Below are 16,769 nucleotides of genomic sequence, written 5' to 3'. Positions count from 1 at the left end.
TTTTTGTGCACCACGGCCTCTACCAACAAACTTCCGGCGACGTCCACGTCCACGGGCTCGTTCCAAGTGACCAGTTTGATAGTCAGAGGTAGTGCGGGAGTTATCGTCGGATTTATTAGTAGTTGCATGGAGAGTAGTGCCAGCTCTAGCGGCAGCCCTGGAGGCTTGAACCGATTGTCGGGTTTCTTCGCGAATGACACTTGAATGAGCAGCATAAAAAGAAGGTAACGGGTGTGTGTTTTGTAGCAACATGCCTATCCCTTCATATTGTTCGTTTAATCCGGTGATCAATTGGAGAACGAGATTATCGTCGGCAACAGGGGCATCAACATTCGCGAGCTGATCAGCGAGGACTTTAAGCTCTTGACAATAGGCACTCATATTTGGAAAATTGTCAAGCCGAGTAGTTGCAAATTTGTTCTTTAGATGAATGGCCCGGGAGGCTTTGTTGTCGGTGAAGATGTCATCAAGAGCTTTCCAAGCGGCATAGGCCGTGGTATTTTTCTTCAAAATGGTGCTCAAGAGGTCAGTAGAGATCGTTCCATAGATCCATTGTAGAACTGTAGAATCGATGCGTTCCCAAGAATTTGCAACAGGGGGTGGAGGCTGTTTCGGGTCGGCATCTTTGCTTGTTGATGAAGCCGGAACCGGTGGCATGGCGGTGGTAAGATGGTCATAGACAAGGTATGCCTTGCAATGGATGGTAAATAATTCTGACCAAGTGGTATATTGCCCGAATTCCATCTCTAAGGTTATAGGAATGAAGTTTTTGATGTTTGTTACCGTCACAGTGGGATGGAGTTTAGAATCCATGGTGAGTGATGTGAGGAGGGAGAAGAGGATCGATTGCCGTGAGAAGGAAGGGTAGGACGTCTAGGGTTAGGTAGTTTGGACTCTTGATACCATGATAGAATTGGTAAAGAGATAATAATATCTTCGATGGTTTGCTCCTCTTTATTCATATCATATATATAGTGATTACAATGCAATCTTCTATAAGAAGATAATATCAACCATACATGCAATTTACAAGGAAATAATATGTGACTAAATATAAGACAATAATAATAAGAAGAAGAAGTAGATTACTAATATTTCTTGAGGTGTTTTGGTAAGTGTGGCGAAGGTTATGAACTTTTCTTTATTTTTCGACATTTGAGAGTAGTACTTATCATCTGACCTTTGTGCTTCACAGATTTGATTGAATCGTTTTTCTAAAAAGGTTTGAAAATGGTGTTTCTTTCTCGGGGATTAATTGTTTCTCCATGCATCAGGCCGAGCTCGTTTCTTCTCATCCTAGTTCTCTACTACCTCTTCACCACGTAGATAAGCTTTTGCTTGCTTGATAGCTTCTTTCATGTTGTTGAGGTGCCTGATGAGGTGCTTTGATTGAACATCATTCATGAAAACAGCTACCATCATCTTTTCGGTTTCACCGTTACAGGACAGACCTTCTTTCTTGTATCTTTCTATGAACCTGTGAAGATCTACATTTCTCTTTGCTCAATTTGATAGAGGGCAGATGCATACCAATTCTGTTGTGAGAAGTTGGCTAAAAAGTTAATGTTCAAATCTTCAAATGATTTTAAGTTTTTTTTTTTTCGGGTAACTTGTTAAACCAAACAAGTGTTGAGCTCATCAATTTTCGCATGAACATATGACAACACTCAACATTGATTGCTCTAATGAACACTTGTAAATGATCTTTGGGATCTTGAGTACCATCATACGTTTTTGCATGAAAAGGAATTTTGTTCTTCGTTTGTAAGGGAAAGTTGGTTATTATGTGGCATGAACAAGACAAGGAGCTTGGCTTGTAAGGATTAGCAGCTCGTCTAATGAGTTCTTGACCACGGGAGCCTCTTGACCTCAAGCGGTCAAACTTGTTGCTAAGTAGCAAAAGCCCATGATGGGCGTCAACTTGTTGCTGCAAGAAATAATGATCAGGGAAGAGAATCGTCGACTCTTGGTCTTGATGGCATGAATGGTCCTACAAAGAAGGAAATAACCGTTGGTCCTACAAATTAAAACATATACTTTATAATTTTAAAACTTTGGCTTGTGAGTAACGTATTGTTATTACTACTAGTACTACTACTGTTGTAGCTATTATATAAACCTGGCAACTAAGCCTATAAACTAAGTCTGCCAAAACAGTGGGGTTGGGTGGGTATCGAGTCGAGACGACTTTGATTCAGAATGAGTATTGGCTGTTATAGAAAAGTGTAAATTTGGTTCGAGTGAGGAATTCGTTTGGGTTGAAATTAGTCATTTTAGAGGGGGGGGGGGGGGGGGGGGGGGTAACTATCCAAATCATCAAATGGGTTCACTTGCTATATTTATCTTTATGGTGGCGGTAAAGACCCTAGCACGAAAAACGTGGCGGAGTTGAAGGAGGCAGCATTTTCACAAATCACAGGAAGAGTTTCACAAACATATGCCCAAAATATCCAACAAGTTATCATGAGTAGCATAACAAGTATTCATGAATCATGAATGTCTATGCCTTCCCCAAAAAAACAGTCAAAAGAAAGGTGTACAAATCTAAATACAATCTCAATTCAAAAACATTAACATTGTAGTGTACAATCTACCAAAATACTTCATCTCAACCTTACATTTTATCTCATATTACAACCAGTATCCTCATGACTCAACGTTTTAGCCGCACTTACAAGCATATCCAGTCCTTCAAGTTCACCCTTCGCTGATTCATCTTCTACTTTCACCTTCTTTTGCATACTCTCATACACCATTCTCATACTTCTTATTCTCTTCAAATCCCTGTCACACTTTGCACAAAACCAATTTCCTTCCGGAATAGAATCAAGTTGCGGGGATGTACAGTAAATATGATACGCCTGATCGCAGCCATCACAAAGCACAATCTGATCATCGTCTTTATCCACAAGACAATATCTACATAAACAAGACGGGCAGTACCAACACGAACCATAAACACCCAACTGTTTGCTCGTGAGACATTTGTCATGGTAGAATTTGTGAGGGCATACTAAATGCCCACATGTTCTAAACTTTTCGTCTATCTTCACCTCGGTTTTGCAAATATTACACATGTATGGACGTTCCCTTTGACTTTGACTCTCATCGGTCACAACATTAAGCGGATCTTGGGATTGGTGTACATTATGTAGATCTTGTGGTTGGTGTACAGAAGCAGTGGACTTTAGCTTCTCACAGACCATGCAATTATCATGAGAACCGATTCCATTTGAAACACAGGTGGCACAATACCAGCTTTTAGGAGGGATTAATGCGCCTACAAGCTCGGTGCATGAAAGATGGTATATATCTTCACATGAATCACATACTAAACTGTTTTTGGCATCAGCTTTTCCTCCACATCCTTTGCAGCCACAAGGTTCGGGTTTCCAGACAAACTGTTACACAAGTTCATGCACGCTAAGTTAAAAATGGTGAATAAGTTGGTGTTTAGATTTGTATGTTTGTTGGTATGATGTACCTGCTCAAAGTGGGCCCTGGATTTATCAGAAAGACTCTTTGCAAGTGTAACCATTTCATTGCCGACTTGTTGAAGCTTTGTATATACCTATCCAGATTGGTCAAGTTAAAGATATCAGTAAACATGGCAGACCTTATTCACGTTCAAGTAATGAAATAACAAATATTGACGGTTTTTGTACAGATATTATAAATGCGACAAGCAAATAACATGAAACATGACAAAAGGAGAATAATAAAAAGATACTCGTATAGGCTTATAGCCAATAGATACGTGTGAATTTAGGTGGCAACCATGACTCATTCTTCAAAGAATCAAAGGATTTGGGCAAAACTAAACTGTATATAGGTTCATTTGAGTCATCTCAAATCAGCCAACTAGTCAACTTGAGTCTACTAAAATTAGTCAACTGGTCAAAATGGGTAACTATTATAAATTTGTTAACTTAAAAGAGTCCAAATGGGTTAGCACCACCCATGACTGTTGTTCGTCTTCACGACCTACTCGTCGCCAACACTACTTCCACCAACATCATTCCACCGCTGAAGTCACCATCGACACCACCACCATCGCCACCCCACTGCTGACGACATTGCAACTGCTGTTGTTCGCCAATGACATCTTATTTTCATGGCCACCTATGGACACCCGCGGCCGCTACTTCCATCATCATCGCCGCCTCTAACATCACCGCCACACTAGCTCGTAATTGTCCCCACCACTAGCCATCATAAAAAAGTATGGTGGGTAACCTACTTGGGTACCTTTTTCTAAAACCATTCATTTAAGCACAACTCCATTTTGGGCGGTACCCGTCTTGACCCGAACCAAATTGATGCTTTTTTTAAAACAACCAGTGACCCAAACTAAATTAATGCTTTTTTAAAACAAGTGACCCGAACCAAATTAATGCTTTTTTATAACAGCCTGTTTTGATCCAAACCAAAATGATGCGTCTTTAGAACGAACCTTTTTGACCCTGACCTAAATGACTTTTTTTAAAGAAATTGCCCGTTTTGACCCAAACTTGGTTTTCTCTGAACCCATATCGAGCCAAACCCAATTTGACCTGTAACCCGAACCCTCCCAACCCGCCCAATTTTCAGGCCTACGATCCACAAGCATCAAACAGTATCCAATGAGGCAATGATATAGAGCTTATTAACTAGATTTACAGAGACAGTAAATGAGTATATTTTCTAGAACACACTCCCTCAGTAAACACAGGGAAAATTGGAAACTACAGTTGATTAAGAAAAAAAGACCGACAACAAAGGCAAGGAAAGAAATCTCTGAGACCATTGATGATAAACCAAGTTACAAAACCCCTACCTCTTTTGAGGAATGCTATGTTGTTAAGTAAGATTCACTTATCTAGTTATCTACTTATTAAATAGTACCGTACTGAATCTTTAGGTACGGTATGGTACCGGTATTCGGTACCAAATGTTCGTCTCTATATGGTATCGGTACCAAACCGGAACCGAAAGTCAAAAAGGCGGGAACCAAATACCGTACCGAATCTATCAGTACAATACTGGTACTCGGTACCAAATGCTCATCCCTATCAGCAGCCCGATAACCTGATTGCCATTATATAAATGCATGTCAAAATTTGAAACTTATTAAGCAGCTCATCCGACTAGTTCTATTTATCTTAGGGGATAGGAGTGGTAAGTACAGTATTATACTTTTCACAAAAATGTTAGAACAAGCATTTAGTTCATATATTTAAAAAGAGAGTGTAAGACCATTTGACACTTCATTTTACGCATATATAATCTGCAAAAACTCTGTAATTACACAACCATTTAACCATCACGTATAGGACATTTTTGTGCTGTTATCACATTGAATAGTCAGACGAAGTGGAAACCCCTCTATATGCATGCAAAAGTTTACACTCAGCATATAATCCCCATGGACATATCATCCTCTACGCTACATCTCACTGGTAAATCTAATCTTTTAACAAGAAAAGTCAAGCTCTGAACAAAAAGGAATACCTGTTGAATGTCTTTAAGGTACAGAAATGGTGAAGTTTCATAAGCTCCACTTTTCAACTTTGAGCTTATCGAATCAACATTTGTAACTCGGTTAACGTTTACAACACCAAAATTCTTGAGAAGTAGACGACGCAACTCACTGTACTTGTCTGAGTTTAGAGTATCGAATAACGCTCGTTCACACAACTCAGAGTTTCTAGAACCTTTGGGTCGTTCTAACACTCCACTAGACGGAACATGCGAAGGTTCTTGAGACGTATTATGTGTTTGTTTATCACTTCTTTCAACAATATTATGAGATTCCTGTATTAAAAAACAACTTACATTTACACAAAAGCAAGATTTCACTGAGTAAGACGATGCAAACATTTAAGAAAGTAATTTACCTTAATCAAAGGAGTAGGTGCACTTTCTGGATGAGCCACGGGGGCCTTTATGACGCTTCCTTCATGCCCATTAAGCAACTGAGATGTCTTCTCTAAGGCAATACAGTTACATTTCCTACGAGACAAATCACCTGGCCCGTTGGAAATTGCATCAAAGCTCGACTTGTATTGATCGAATGCAATAACTACAGCAGCCTTTATCTGCACAAAAAAAAACAAAAATTTGATAGATTCACAAAACAGTCGAATATTATATAGACTTGAATAAACATCATCTGAACTCTAAGATATCCAGTTTCTTTTAAAATTCATAAAGTGCATATTATTTCTACAATTTTTATTTTCTTTTTGGATAATTTTTTTTTTTTATTGAACAAAAGATCCAATTACAATAGAGAAGTGGGTAAGCCGGCAACAAGCTACCAATTGGTATTTGAATCCGAAAACTTTGCAAATATAAACATATATAATATGTTCAATTAGGTTAACACTGCTGAAAATCAAACTAATCGAAATAAAAATCAAGAATTTAGTACCTTATTATTATGATCTGAATTAGTAGTCATCTTTCTTGTGCGTTTTCTCCTCTTATAGGTTCGTAACCCATCTTCTTCACAAGTAGTTGCCTCAACATCAAGCAATAACCGAGGACCCATATCAATTTTGGTGCAATTCAGCACCGACCCATCACCAGTTATGACTTGTTTATCATCACCCATGATTCAATTCTTTCGAAATCCCAAGAAATCAAAAAAAAAAAAAAAGAAAGAAACCCTAAAAGTGGCCAAGTGAAATATGTTGATTTGCCCAACTGGATTTTCAATTGAATGAGAGGATTAAGTGTTTGATTGATTTGAACAATTGGGTTAGTGTGTGTCAATCTGTGTATGCCCTAGCTAGCCTAGACCTGGAGAAGAGAATTTGGGGGTTTTTTAATTTTGAAACAGAGGGGTTGTCAAACTATAAGTTATAAGTAAGACTAAAGTCAACTGGTCAAGTATCCTTATAAGACGATTTAACTGCTTTGGTTGGTGTTGTAAAAATCCCGACTAGGCGTCGATTAATCCCTGATTAATCGTTAGTCTACACTTCATTGATTAATTTTGGGCTAATCGGTCAAGGGTCAAGTCCGGCCAAAATCAAGATTAATCGGACTTAATCGGCTTTTTCTGTTGAGTTTCTGGCCAAAATCGGGGTTTCCGACAAAAATCAATGGTTTCTGGTGAAATTCCAGCAAAAATCAACGGTTTCCAGCGACATTCTAGTCAATTTCGGGCCAAAATGTGTTTGTGCATGTATAAAACTGAAAATTACATGTAAAAATTTGTGCATGTATTTAAAACTGAAAATTATACCTTAAAGTCAGATCCGATTAATATCGATTAATCCCGAGTAATCGCTAATCCCCACCCCATCGCCCAACTAGTGACTAGTGATTTTTACAACACTTGATTTATTCTCAAACTTAATTAATTAATAATTAATGACAAATAAGGTGGTCCTTATCCCGTGACATCTACTAAAGTTTTTGGGTTTTGGATAAGCAGGGCTTCGGTTCGAAACGGGCCGAAACCCATTCCGACCCGAAACCTGTTCGACTCCAACAAACTTTTATATTAATCGACTCGTTCCGACCCAAAGCCACCCCACTCAACTTGTTTGTCTGTCTTAAAGGTAGGGTATGCGAGGAGGATAATTCCAATTACATCAACATGTTTACCAACCAAACATATTATGGATTTTTCAATAAATCCATTCCGTTTTCAATTCAAATTCCAATTTCATTTCCTTAAAAAAATTCTGCAAACCAAATGCCCTTAAAGTTTAATGTTTCGATTCACGGTGTATTGCGCACGAATATAGGTATGATTCTTTGATAGAAAGAAATCACTAAAAGAGGTATGCTGTTACCATTTTGAAAGGATTAAAAAGCATCAAAGTAATGTCTAAACCCAATAATTTAAAACCAAAATAAATGATCTCAAGACAAGGAAACGTTACTTCAATTTTCACAATCCAAATAAAGAATTCAAATCTATTTTAAACATGATAAAAAAGGGGGAGTTAAAAACCACTCAAAAATATATATTTATTAATATCTTCAAGATATTTTAAAGAATTTTATTTTAAAATTCTTGAACTTGAGTTATGAGTATAATTGATTTTTTCCTAAGAGAGCTAAAAAATGGCAATTGGTTAAATTATAGACTAATTGAAAATGAAACTGATTTTTTGTTGATGGTAAAAGCTCTGAATCACTAAAACACATCTTTTGAAAAATGATAATAAGATAGTTTAGCTGATGTAAAGTTTTTGAATGTTTTTAACTTATATGATGCTTGTAAATAAAGTTTAACGTTGCATATTCCTATCATGTTGGGGCTCTTGAACCAAATATGTTGCATTTTTCATTATTGTTGTTATAAAAGACTATAATAAACTCCATTTCAGTTGCAACAGATCACAGCATAAAATTCCAACAAAAAGATAACCAAATTCTTCAAATTTCATTAAAAACATTTGTTCTTTTCAACAACAATACAAACAAACTCTAGTATCTATTCTACATAACCAAAACCCCCTTTTCTATTTTCCCTGAATTCTTCTATGTTATACACAAATGAAAAAATAAAGACACACTTCCTCACTTGGCAACCCTGTTCATTATCCCAATAGGTTTTGTCAGCTCTTCAATCTCACCTACACCAAACTCCAAAGGCTCACTAATCATCAACCTTGTTCTGGTGTCACCTATCACCTCATCACCACCTTCTTCATTACCACAATCCAAGCTGATATATTCAGCAAACTTCCCTTCTTGGCACAGCATACCCTCATCCACGTCATCATTCTTTAAATAAGACTTCTCAGACACATGCACCACCTCTTCGTCCCTAACAGAACCAAAGTACCGACCCCTTGAATTCTTCGTTTGCAGTTCCGCTGAACTTTGACGTTTTCTTTTCAACTGGTTTTTAGGATGGTGTAGCTTGCACTTTGTACCTTGTGGACACGAACCCGTTGCTTCAAATACTGGGCACGCATACGAATGCTTCTTTTGACACTGCAAGTTAGAGATTTGATCCAATTTACACAATTATATCTTAGTGGCTTGTGTGCCTGTGCATGCATCATCTCAATATTTATAGTTTATTAATGTTCCCTTATAATATTCACTAGTTTCTGTTCAATTATCTTATATCTATTTATTAGCTTTATATTTACTACTTACCCTACACTGAGGATATAAGTAACTAAATAAATAGAGATAAATAAATAAATTTAAACTACAATAATTTCTTTTAAAAAGAAAAGGGTAAAATAAAAGATATCAATGACATCAACTCCATCAACTACCTCATTTCCATCTGCACAATAACCTTTGAGAAAACCTTCACAAACAGAAGCAGTTGAGTTCACATTTACATGTCTATACGGACAATGTTTGTTTGAGCACAATCCTACAACAATAAAAGTTTAGAATTTTCATGTGGATAAATAGGGTGACAGAAGTGTCACAGAACAAGTTATGAAAGTATGAAAGTATAAAACTCACCCTGCAAAAAATAAGAACAATCTTGCATCCTTTCGGGAATGACCTGAAAATGAAATAATATCAAAAGTTATAGTGTAAATAAAGAAGATAAAAGAGTCAAAAACAGACAAAAGAATAGACCTTATGAGTTAGCTTGCAATTTGGATCGGAGCATAAACCGTTTAAAAACTTGGTGCATACTGCTATTTTAGTTGAATCATGAATGTACGGACACTTTCCATCATCTTTGTTGCATTTGCCAAATCTTGTAAAGAATTGACAAAACTTTTTCTTTTTAGCCAACCGTGTCCGGGCTGTGTGCAAGCTCCACCTCACTTTTTCAATAGCAAACACGCGTGTTCGCCTCTTTGGATTTCTAACCAGCTGATTACCGTTTCCAATCCGTACATATCTGCCAAATAAAAACATATCTTTGAATGATTTCTGTTAAATACAGATGCAACTTCGCAAGTTGTAACATAGTTGATATAATTATCGGCTTAGAGAAGATGCAACATGTAATGCACTACATACTCATCATGACCGATCTTTAATCTCTTTGGGATATAAGTCTTTTTGACCTCTTCTTTTGACTGAACAGAATTTGAAGGCTCCTCATCTGCGAATCACAAGTCTATTAGTGGTTTTCTAGGGTTTTGGAAAAGTTGGCCAACAAAAACTTTTGGTTTACCATCAGTTTCATCATAGGCTTTTGCCATACTGTGTTACACATTTCAGCAGTAAAAGATTAAACAGGAATAAAGTTCACTGTCAACTAACATAATATTACGAGAATATCATAACAATCAGAAATGATCCATTAGATGGTGCAAGTAATACAAATCTTTCTAAACAACATATGAATATTGCGCCAATACTTATCATCTTACGTATTAAAACATATCTTATCTTTCTACAGAATATTTGTATATCATAAGTTCATGACACCACTTTTTTACGACTTCAACTGGAGGTATTAGTTTTTACTGCTATTTATAATCTAGTATTGTTAAGGTCCTCTTAAGTAGTAATAGGTTCAATAGTTTAATGTTGTCTTGTTCCTAGGGTTCATATCATATCAATATATCATAACATCTAACGAGATCGAAAAGAAGGAATGCCTGAAAAAATGCTAATAAGTAATGGCAGTTTATAAATAGACACTTAAAGACAATAGAAATACGAATCCAAAATCAGAAATTATACTTTCTTAATAAAGCATATAATACACATCTTCATAAAGCGGCATATCGTTGCCTACAGAATATAGGATTTGTTCACCATCCTGAAAAGGCATTCAATTCTAAAAAGATAATGCCCGCACACGTAGCACCAAAGATGAGCATGTATGTGTGTATATGCATGTAAACAGTCAAGCATGGGTTAAAACTTAAAAGTTGCACTACAACTCAAGAACCATGAACAGAAACAAACTTCTAATCAAAGCTATAATCTCATGCTAATCGAGCAATCGCCCATTCTTGCTAATTGATTAAGGCTTGTTTTCCTTTTGTGTGCTTTTATACAGCACTTCCTATGTGTTGACATACACAATATGTCATCTACACAGAAAGCATGTAATAGGCAAGATCTTCATTAATATAATAAAATAATGTCTAAAAGTTGTTCTCTCAAAGGTTTAGCTCTTCCCTTTCAGGAATACAGTGCCCAGTTGACATTTATATGTCATCACCACTGAATCATAGGATACCTCAGATTAAGCACCACTTGCTGCTCAAACCGCCAGTAGAAATTGCCATTCACACAGTAACGGCAAGACCTCAAGATCTTCATTAATATAATAAAATGGTAACAATTTCTAACCATAGCAATAAGGGTCATAACTCAAAGAGTAACTTGTTATAAACACTATTAGATGCTTAGTAATCATTAGTCAGCTATACAATAGTATTCATTGTTACGTACTTTTCCATATAAAAACTACCCGTAAATTGGTTAATAAAGTACTTTTTTTCAAAACTAGCGTTTACCCTTAAGTGCTATGGTAGCCATTTCGCAAATTATAGTAGTATACTAGTATGAAACTGTCTTGGATTGTTTATTTTAACTTTGCCAAAAATAGTACTTTGTAGAAAATATGTAGTTAGAGAATGATCATGAAATTCAACAAAAATATAACCAGGACTTGACCACCTGAAATCCTTTGAAGTGTCCTCCTTGAAGGGTCCATTTTGTATCTGACCAACCCAATACGAAATATCCGGTCTCCTGCAAATAAATACAATTTCAGGCTGTGTAACTTACAATAATAAATATAAGATATATATTATTAATAAACTTACTTGGCATATTATTCCTGCTCTTTATTTCAGCAGTGGCAGAAGCAGTGCCATGTTGTTCTCTCTTTTTCTTCTCAGCTGCTGCAACTGCAAGTGTAGCTTCCTAAAATATAAGTATTACGTTCACAATTAATTACCCAGTAACAACCATAACTAATTTATTATAACTAGTAAAGTGCGTCTAGCAATTCATCCACACAAACCTCATTGGTTCTTTTTGAGTTCCTCTCAATGGATTTTGACCATTTTAGACTGGCACCACCAACACTTAATAACTTGGACATACGAAGAGAAAAACCGTGCTTCGACCTTGTGTAGATGGTCTCTCTCTTTCTTGAAAGCAGCAACTTGCGACTAAAAAAAACCATATCATTTGTAATCAGACAAACAAAAATGCCAACTCAGATTAAACGTGATAACATGTGATAAAAGTGCAAATATACCTGATGGATGATGATGATGAACCATTACTTGATGCATTCATCAAATATGCCCAGTTTCTTGATCTTTTCCATGGGAATAATTGTGGCCTCAGTGACTGAGAGTTGAGCGTCCAAACCGAAGGGAGTCTCAAATGTTTATACTTCTTAGATATACCTTGCATCAAGATATGAATCAAGCAAAAAACATTTATTTTCTTTATGCCATTGGTTCACGTAACTTCTAGTGTAGATAAAACTTTGACGTGTAAAAAAATCAAAAAAATAATGGGATATATAGCATACGAATGTTTCAGTTCTGAAAACAAACCTTTACCAGACTGTCGCTTAATACTGATCTTTGAAGCTTTGTCCACGTTTGTGTTTGCTGAGTCATCTCCCACTGAAGTTCTAATAAGTTGGTTTTTTATCCTCTTGTAGTAGCTATCTGATGACAACGATGGTTGTGTTTTATCTAAGTCCTGAATGGGTTGATCACTACACAAAGCAGCAACCAGCTGATTTGATTTCCTCTTCACATATTGTATTTTCTTTCCTGCAACTACTTCATCTACTATCTTCTCGCTTCCAGAATTACTGGATGTACGAATTTGATCTTCAGATGCCCTTTGTTCAACAGAGGATGCAGGCGGAGGTTCCAGTGGCGAAGGTGATAAATCCCTCGAGTCTGTTGGACAATCTGGTAATTTGGTGCTGCCTGATGGCGGTGGTGTTTTGGGCCTCACAACAGGAGCACTGGGCGCCGCTAGTCTCGAGTAAGTATTGTTCACTTTATTTCCAGATCCTGCACTGTTTCTTGCTTCAATCGGGCCTGAAGGATTCAACTGATATACGGAAGATCTTGAAGCAATGGCAGTCACGGGAGCACCTTTTCTTACAAGACTGTTACCACTTCTAACATACGAGTTCTGACCCCTTGCAATTTGCTTAGGTGGAAGAGGAGCAGGAACAGAAGCAGGATTACTAGAAGTTCTATGCCATGTTCGGGGCTTTGTAATGTTGTTTGCAGTTTTATTGATTCTTGCATTTGCGAAAACTGGCAACGAGCGCGCTGCCAAAGCTCTTGAAACCGTAGGCCCAGAACTCGGTATCTTCAATGGCAGATTTGTATTGGAGCCTAGGGTCTTAAAATTGCCACCCTGAGATGCAAACGGAACTGTGTTGGTTACTTCATAATGACTTATTTTTGTACCAGTTTTGGGAGCATTCAACTGTGCAATATCTTTTGATACAGACTTCACAAATGTAATATCATTCTCAGGTATACTCAAATTAGATAACGTTTTATCTGTTGATTTAATATCCACCATTTGTGAGTCTGAAATGGAAGCCTTTATGGGAGAACAAATACCGGTTAGCATATCAGGAATAGGTTCCCCTGATTTAGCATTTGAGTCAGTAACAAATGCACTTGTGTCATTAGCAAATGAGGGTGGTAAATCATCCTTTGAATCTGTAGTAGGTTCTTTATGGTCAGGACTCTGTGAGCAAACTGGTGAAGAAATCAGATTTACCATCTCATTAACTGTATCTTTATCAAAAGAATGCTCCGTATGTGGACTACTTTGTGTTGCATTATCTTCAGCAATGATAACAATATGTGTAGATTCTTTGAAGTCATCTTTAGATGATTCACTTGGCCCGTTTAGAGATATTTGATTGCTAGTATCCTCTAACACTCGGCTTTCATCTTCCTTTCTTGGCACGTCATCAAGAAAACCTTGATCCTCACTCTTCTCAGGAGATATGACAATAATCTCTTCTGAAAAAGATTCTAAAGAGTTGGTGTCAGCAATAGTACTCGTTTCTTGCATTTTGACAGGTTCATTGCACAGACTGTTGGAAACATTGGAGTTCTTGTCAGCAATAGTACTGGTTTCTTGCACATTGCACAAACTGTTAGAAACATTGACTACTTCTAAACGGACAGATTCAGTGGACAATTTCTGAATCTCAACTTGATCATCTGCAGATGTAACAGAAATATCAGTGACGTCCGGTGACAGCTTAACATCTGCAGACTTATTCTGAATATCATTCTCAAAATTCACTGAAACTTCATTTCCACAGGGCTGCTGGTTAAGATGACTCACTACGCCATCGTTTATCAAAGACACGTTTTCTGCGATTAAGCTCTTGTTTTCAGTACAATCGTCACCAAAACTGTTTACACAATCAAGATTCTGATCCTGAACTTCTAACACATCTTTCTTGGGTGATTTGTCCACTTTACCAGTAGCTATTTCTTCTAGCGTAGGAAATGAAATGACACTAGAAAGCCGTGCATTTGAGATAGTCTTTGAACTCTTCGCCTTGACATCGTTCCCTTTCACTGCCAGCTGGAAATCAAATGAACTAGAACCAGGATTCATTAACTTCCTTTTCTTCTTAAGCCTAAATGACAAGGGTCCTTTAGATCCCGCTTTGCCATTACCCTGATCTAAAACTGGGCCCGACAAAGAACCGTTATCCCCTTTAGAAACAGTCATTTTATCCACAACCTGCTTTGAAGCTTTTTCAGAACTAGAAGGGCTGTCAAACCCACGTGAAGAGCTTCGAGATCCTGCTGACCGCTCACTAAATTTTGATAACGGTGAGTCAAACTCAGTGACCCTCTTAATCTTTCTATTCCTAGATGGTGTGCCATTATTATCAGACACTGGACTCGAAGGCGTCACAACAGGCTTGGCTATCAAAGCATTAGATTTAAACGACACGTCAAGATCTACAGCACTATTCTCTGTCTGATCTGTATCTCTATCTCTATCTTTAACTTTATCCTTATCTTTACCCCTATGATTGCTATTGTTTGATTCAACTACGTAAGCTTTAGAAGAATGCTGGTCATGGTTTCTGTTCCTATTACTATTACTATTGTTCGGTTTCCCTATCCTAAGTAAAACACTTTTCTTTTGTACCGGTTTATACTCGTCTCTACCTTCCCTAACCCTATTAAACTTACTAGACTCATGCTCATAATCCCGCTCTCGTTCTCGTTCTCTATCGTACGCATACAAAGCCCCGGCATTATGCGCTAACTCGTTTTTCTTCCCCTTCATGACCCATTTAGGATCTTCCTCCCAAACTCTCTGGTTTTCCGACATGGGAACGTATCGCGGCTCGTACTTCTCGACGTAAATCTCCAACTTTCTTCCACTAAAGATTTGTTGGTCATGTGAATCATGTGAAACAATATTATTAACATCATCTATAAACCTGGGTTTATAATAATTTTCCGATTGGGGATTGGGCGAATACAAACCGACCGGATTGCGATGCGGGTCCCAACCCAGATCGGATCTAGACCCGGTTCGGTAATCGAATCGATTGGAAACCCTAGGTGGGGAACGGTTAAAAAAAGAGGGTTTTGGGGCGTCAAGATAGGTAAAGTCAGGGGTGTAATTGTAAGACGGTGGTGGTGGTGGTGGAATCGGAGGCGGTGGTGGGTATGAATGTGGTGGTGGGTGATTGACTGATGGGATAAGATGGTGGTAGAAATTAGGGCGGTCATTGGGAGGAGGATGGGCGTACCTGTGGTGGTTCAACGACGGGTAATCCATCGGCGGCAACGGTGAATTGCAGCGGTTGACTTTGCGGTGGTTTTGGTGTTACGACTTTGGACGGCTGGATGGATTGATGGATGGCTATGAAGCATAGTTTAAATAAAATATTAAATACTCCATCAATTCTGAATTTGGAACCTAACTTTGTTGGTTTTTTCGATAAGACTACGTATTTTTGTTGATGTGGCATGCTATGTGAAAAATACATTGTTTAAAAAAAGAAAAACATAAAAACACAAATACTATATATATGTATATATGAGCAAACACAAACACCACCACCATAGACCTCGTCACTTCAGGCTTCTATCGCCCCCTTCGTCACCACCGCTAGCCTCACTACCTTCATTACTAGCACTGGTTGTTGTCGGAAAAACGCAATGGCGGTGACGGCAGAACTCACCAATGTAACGTCCTCGTTCCGATAATAAATAAACAAATAAAATGTCACGAATTTTATTTTAGATATCAAATCGTGTGGCGTCGTTTGAATTAATTAAATAATAAGATAGGATAAGATTAAAATGGTTATTGGACTTAAACATATTTTGGGCCTAAAAACCTTTTAGCTTTGCCTATTTAAACCCCTAAAACCCTAATCCTTATCATTTCACCGTCATTCTCCAATCATTGTCACACCTCCATTCACACACAAGGTTCCTTTACCAAACATTCCTAATATGCAATTCCATCCATTCAAGTTTGATCAAATCCAAAAGGTAAACCTTATAACTATTTCAATATATTTCTCTTTAAGAATACTAACCTGTAAACCAAGCCGCACCGATATAAAACGAACCGGTATAAACGATTTCCAAATAAATCAAAGAAATAACAATAATAAGAGACTTGACAAAATGTAAACAATAGTAATAAATTGGTGTAAGCGTGGTTCAACGATGTAACGTCCTCGTTCCGCTAAATAAATAAATAAAGTGTATCAAGTTTATTTTAGTAATCGTATCGAGAGACGGCATTTAAGTTAATTAAATAATAGGAAGAGTATGGATAATACTAATAGAGTTTATTGGACTAAGGGTGATTATGGGCCTAAA

The 16,769-nt window shown here is 37.4% G+C and overlaps 4 protein-coding genes across 4 annotated transcripts; all 4 read right to left on the bottom strand.

Moving 5' to 3' along the window:
- Positions 1 to 11: 11 nt before the first annotated feature.
- LOC143552421 (uncharacterized) lies at positions 12 to 657 on the bottom strand (the record flags this gene model as incomplete). Its single annotated transcript, XM_077042651.1, has 1 exon — positions 12 to 657. A coding segment is annotated over exon 1 (646 nt), but the record flags the coding sequence as incomplete, so codon positions are not given.
- Positions 658 to 2,594: 1,937 nt separating this feature from the next.
- Positions 2,595 to 6,595, bottom strand: LOC143552420 (PHD finger protein EHD3-like). The gene is made up of 5 exons (XM_077042650.1): positions 6,413 to 6,595; positions 5,877 to 6,077; positions 5,491 to 5,793; positions 3,485 to 3,571; positions 2,595 to 3,401 (listed from the first exon to the last, which is right to left on the bottom strand). The coding sequence occupies exons 1-5, from the start codon at positions 6,593 to 6,595 to the stop codon at positions 2,622 to 2,624; spliced, it is 1,554 nt and encodes a 517-aa protein (XP_076898765.1). The 3' UTR covers positions 2,595 to 2,621.
- Positions 6,596 to 8,520: 1,925 nt separating this feature from the next.
- Positions 8,521 to 12,080, bottom strand: LOC143552419 (zinc finger CCCH domain-containing protein 7-like). The gene is made up of 8 exons (XM_077042649.1): positions 11,915 to 12,080; positions 11,715 to 11,814; positions 11,566 to 11,640; positions 9,946 to 10,030; positions 9,553 to 9,823; positions 9,433 to 9,475; positions 9,234 to 9,337; positions 8,521 to 8,940 (listed from the first exon to the last, which is right to left on the bottom strand). Exons 1-8 carry the CDS (start codon positions 12,077 to 12,079, stop codon positions 8,521 to 8,523), a joined length of 1,263 nt encoding a protein of 420 aa, XP_076898764.1. The 5' UTR covers position 12,080.
- Positions 12,081 to 15,711, bottom strand: LOC143552417 (uncharacterized). Its single transcript, XM_077042648.1, has 4 exons — positions 14,943 to 15,711; positions 12,462 to 14,900; positions 12,155 to 12,308; positions 12,081 to 12,111 (listed from the first exon to the last, which is right to left on the bottom strand). Exons 1-4 carry the CDS (start codon positions 15,709 to 15,711, stop codon positions 12,081 to 12,083), a joined length of 3,393 nt encoding a protein of 1,130 aa, XP_076898763.1.
- Between the last annotated feature and the right edge of the window lie 1,058 nt (positions 15,712 to 16,769).

Source organism: Bidens hawaiensis, unplaced genomic scaffold (assembly GCF_021521415.1).
Source record: "Bidens hawaiensis isolate Kalapana, Puna unplaced genomic scaffold, B.hawaiensis_p1.1 tig00016868_1, whole genome shotgun sequence".
Taxonomy (NCBI): domain Eukaryota; kingdom Viridiplantae; phylum Streptophyta; class Magnoliopsida; order Asterales; family Asteraceae; genus Bidens; species Bidens hawaiensis.
This window is presented reverse-complemented; position numbering and strand designations above follow the sequence as displayed.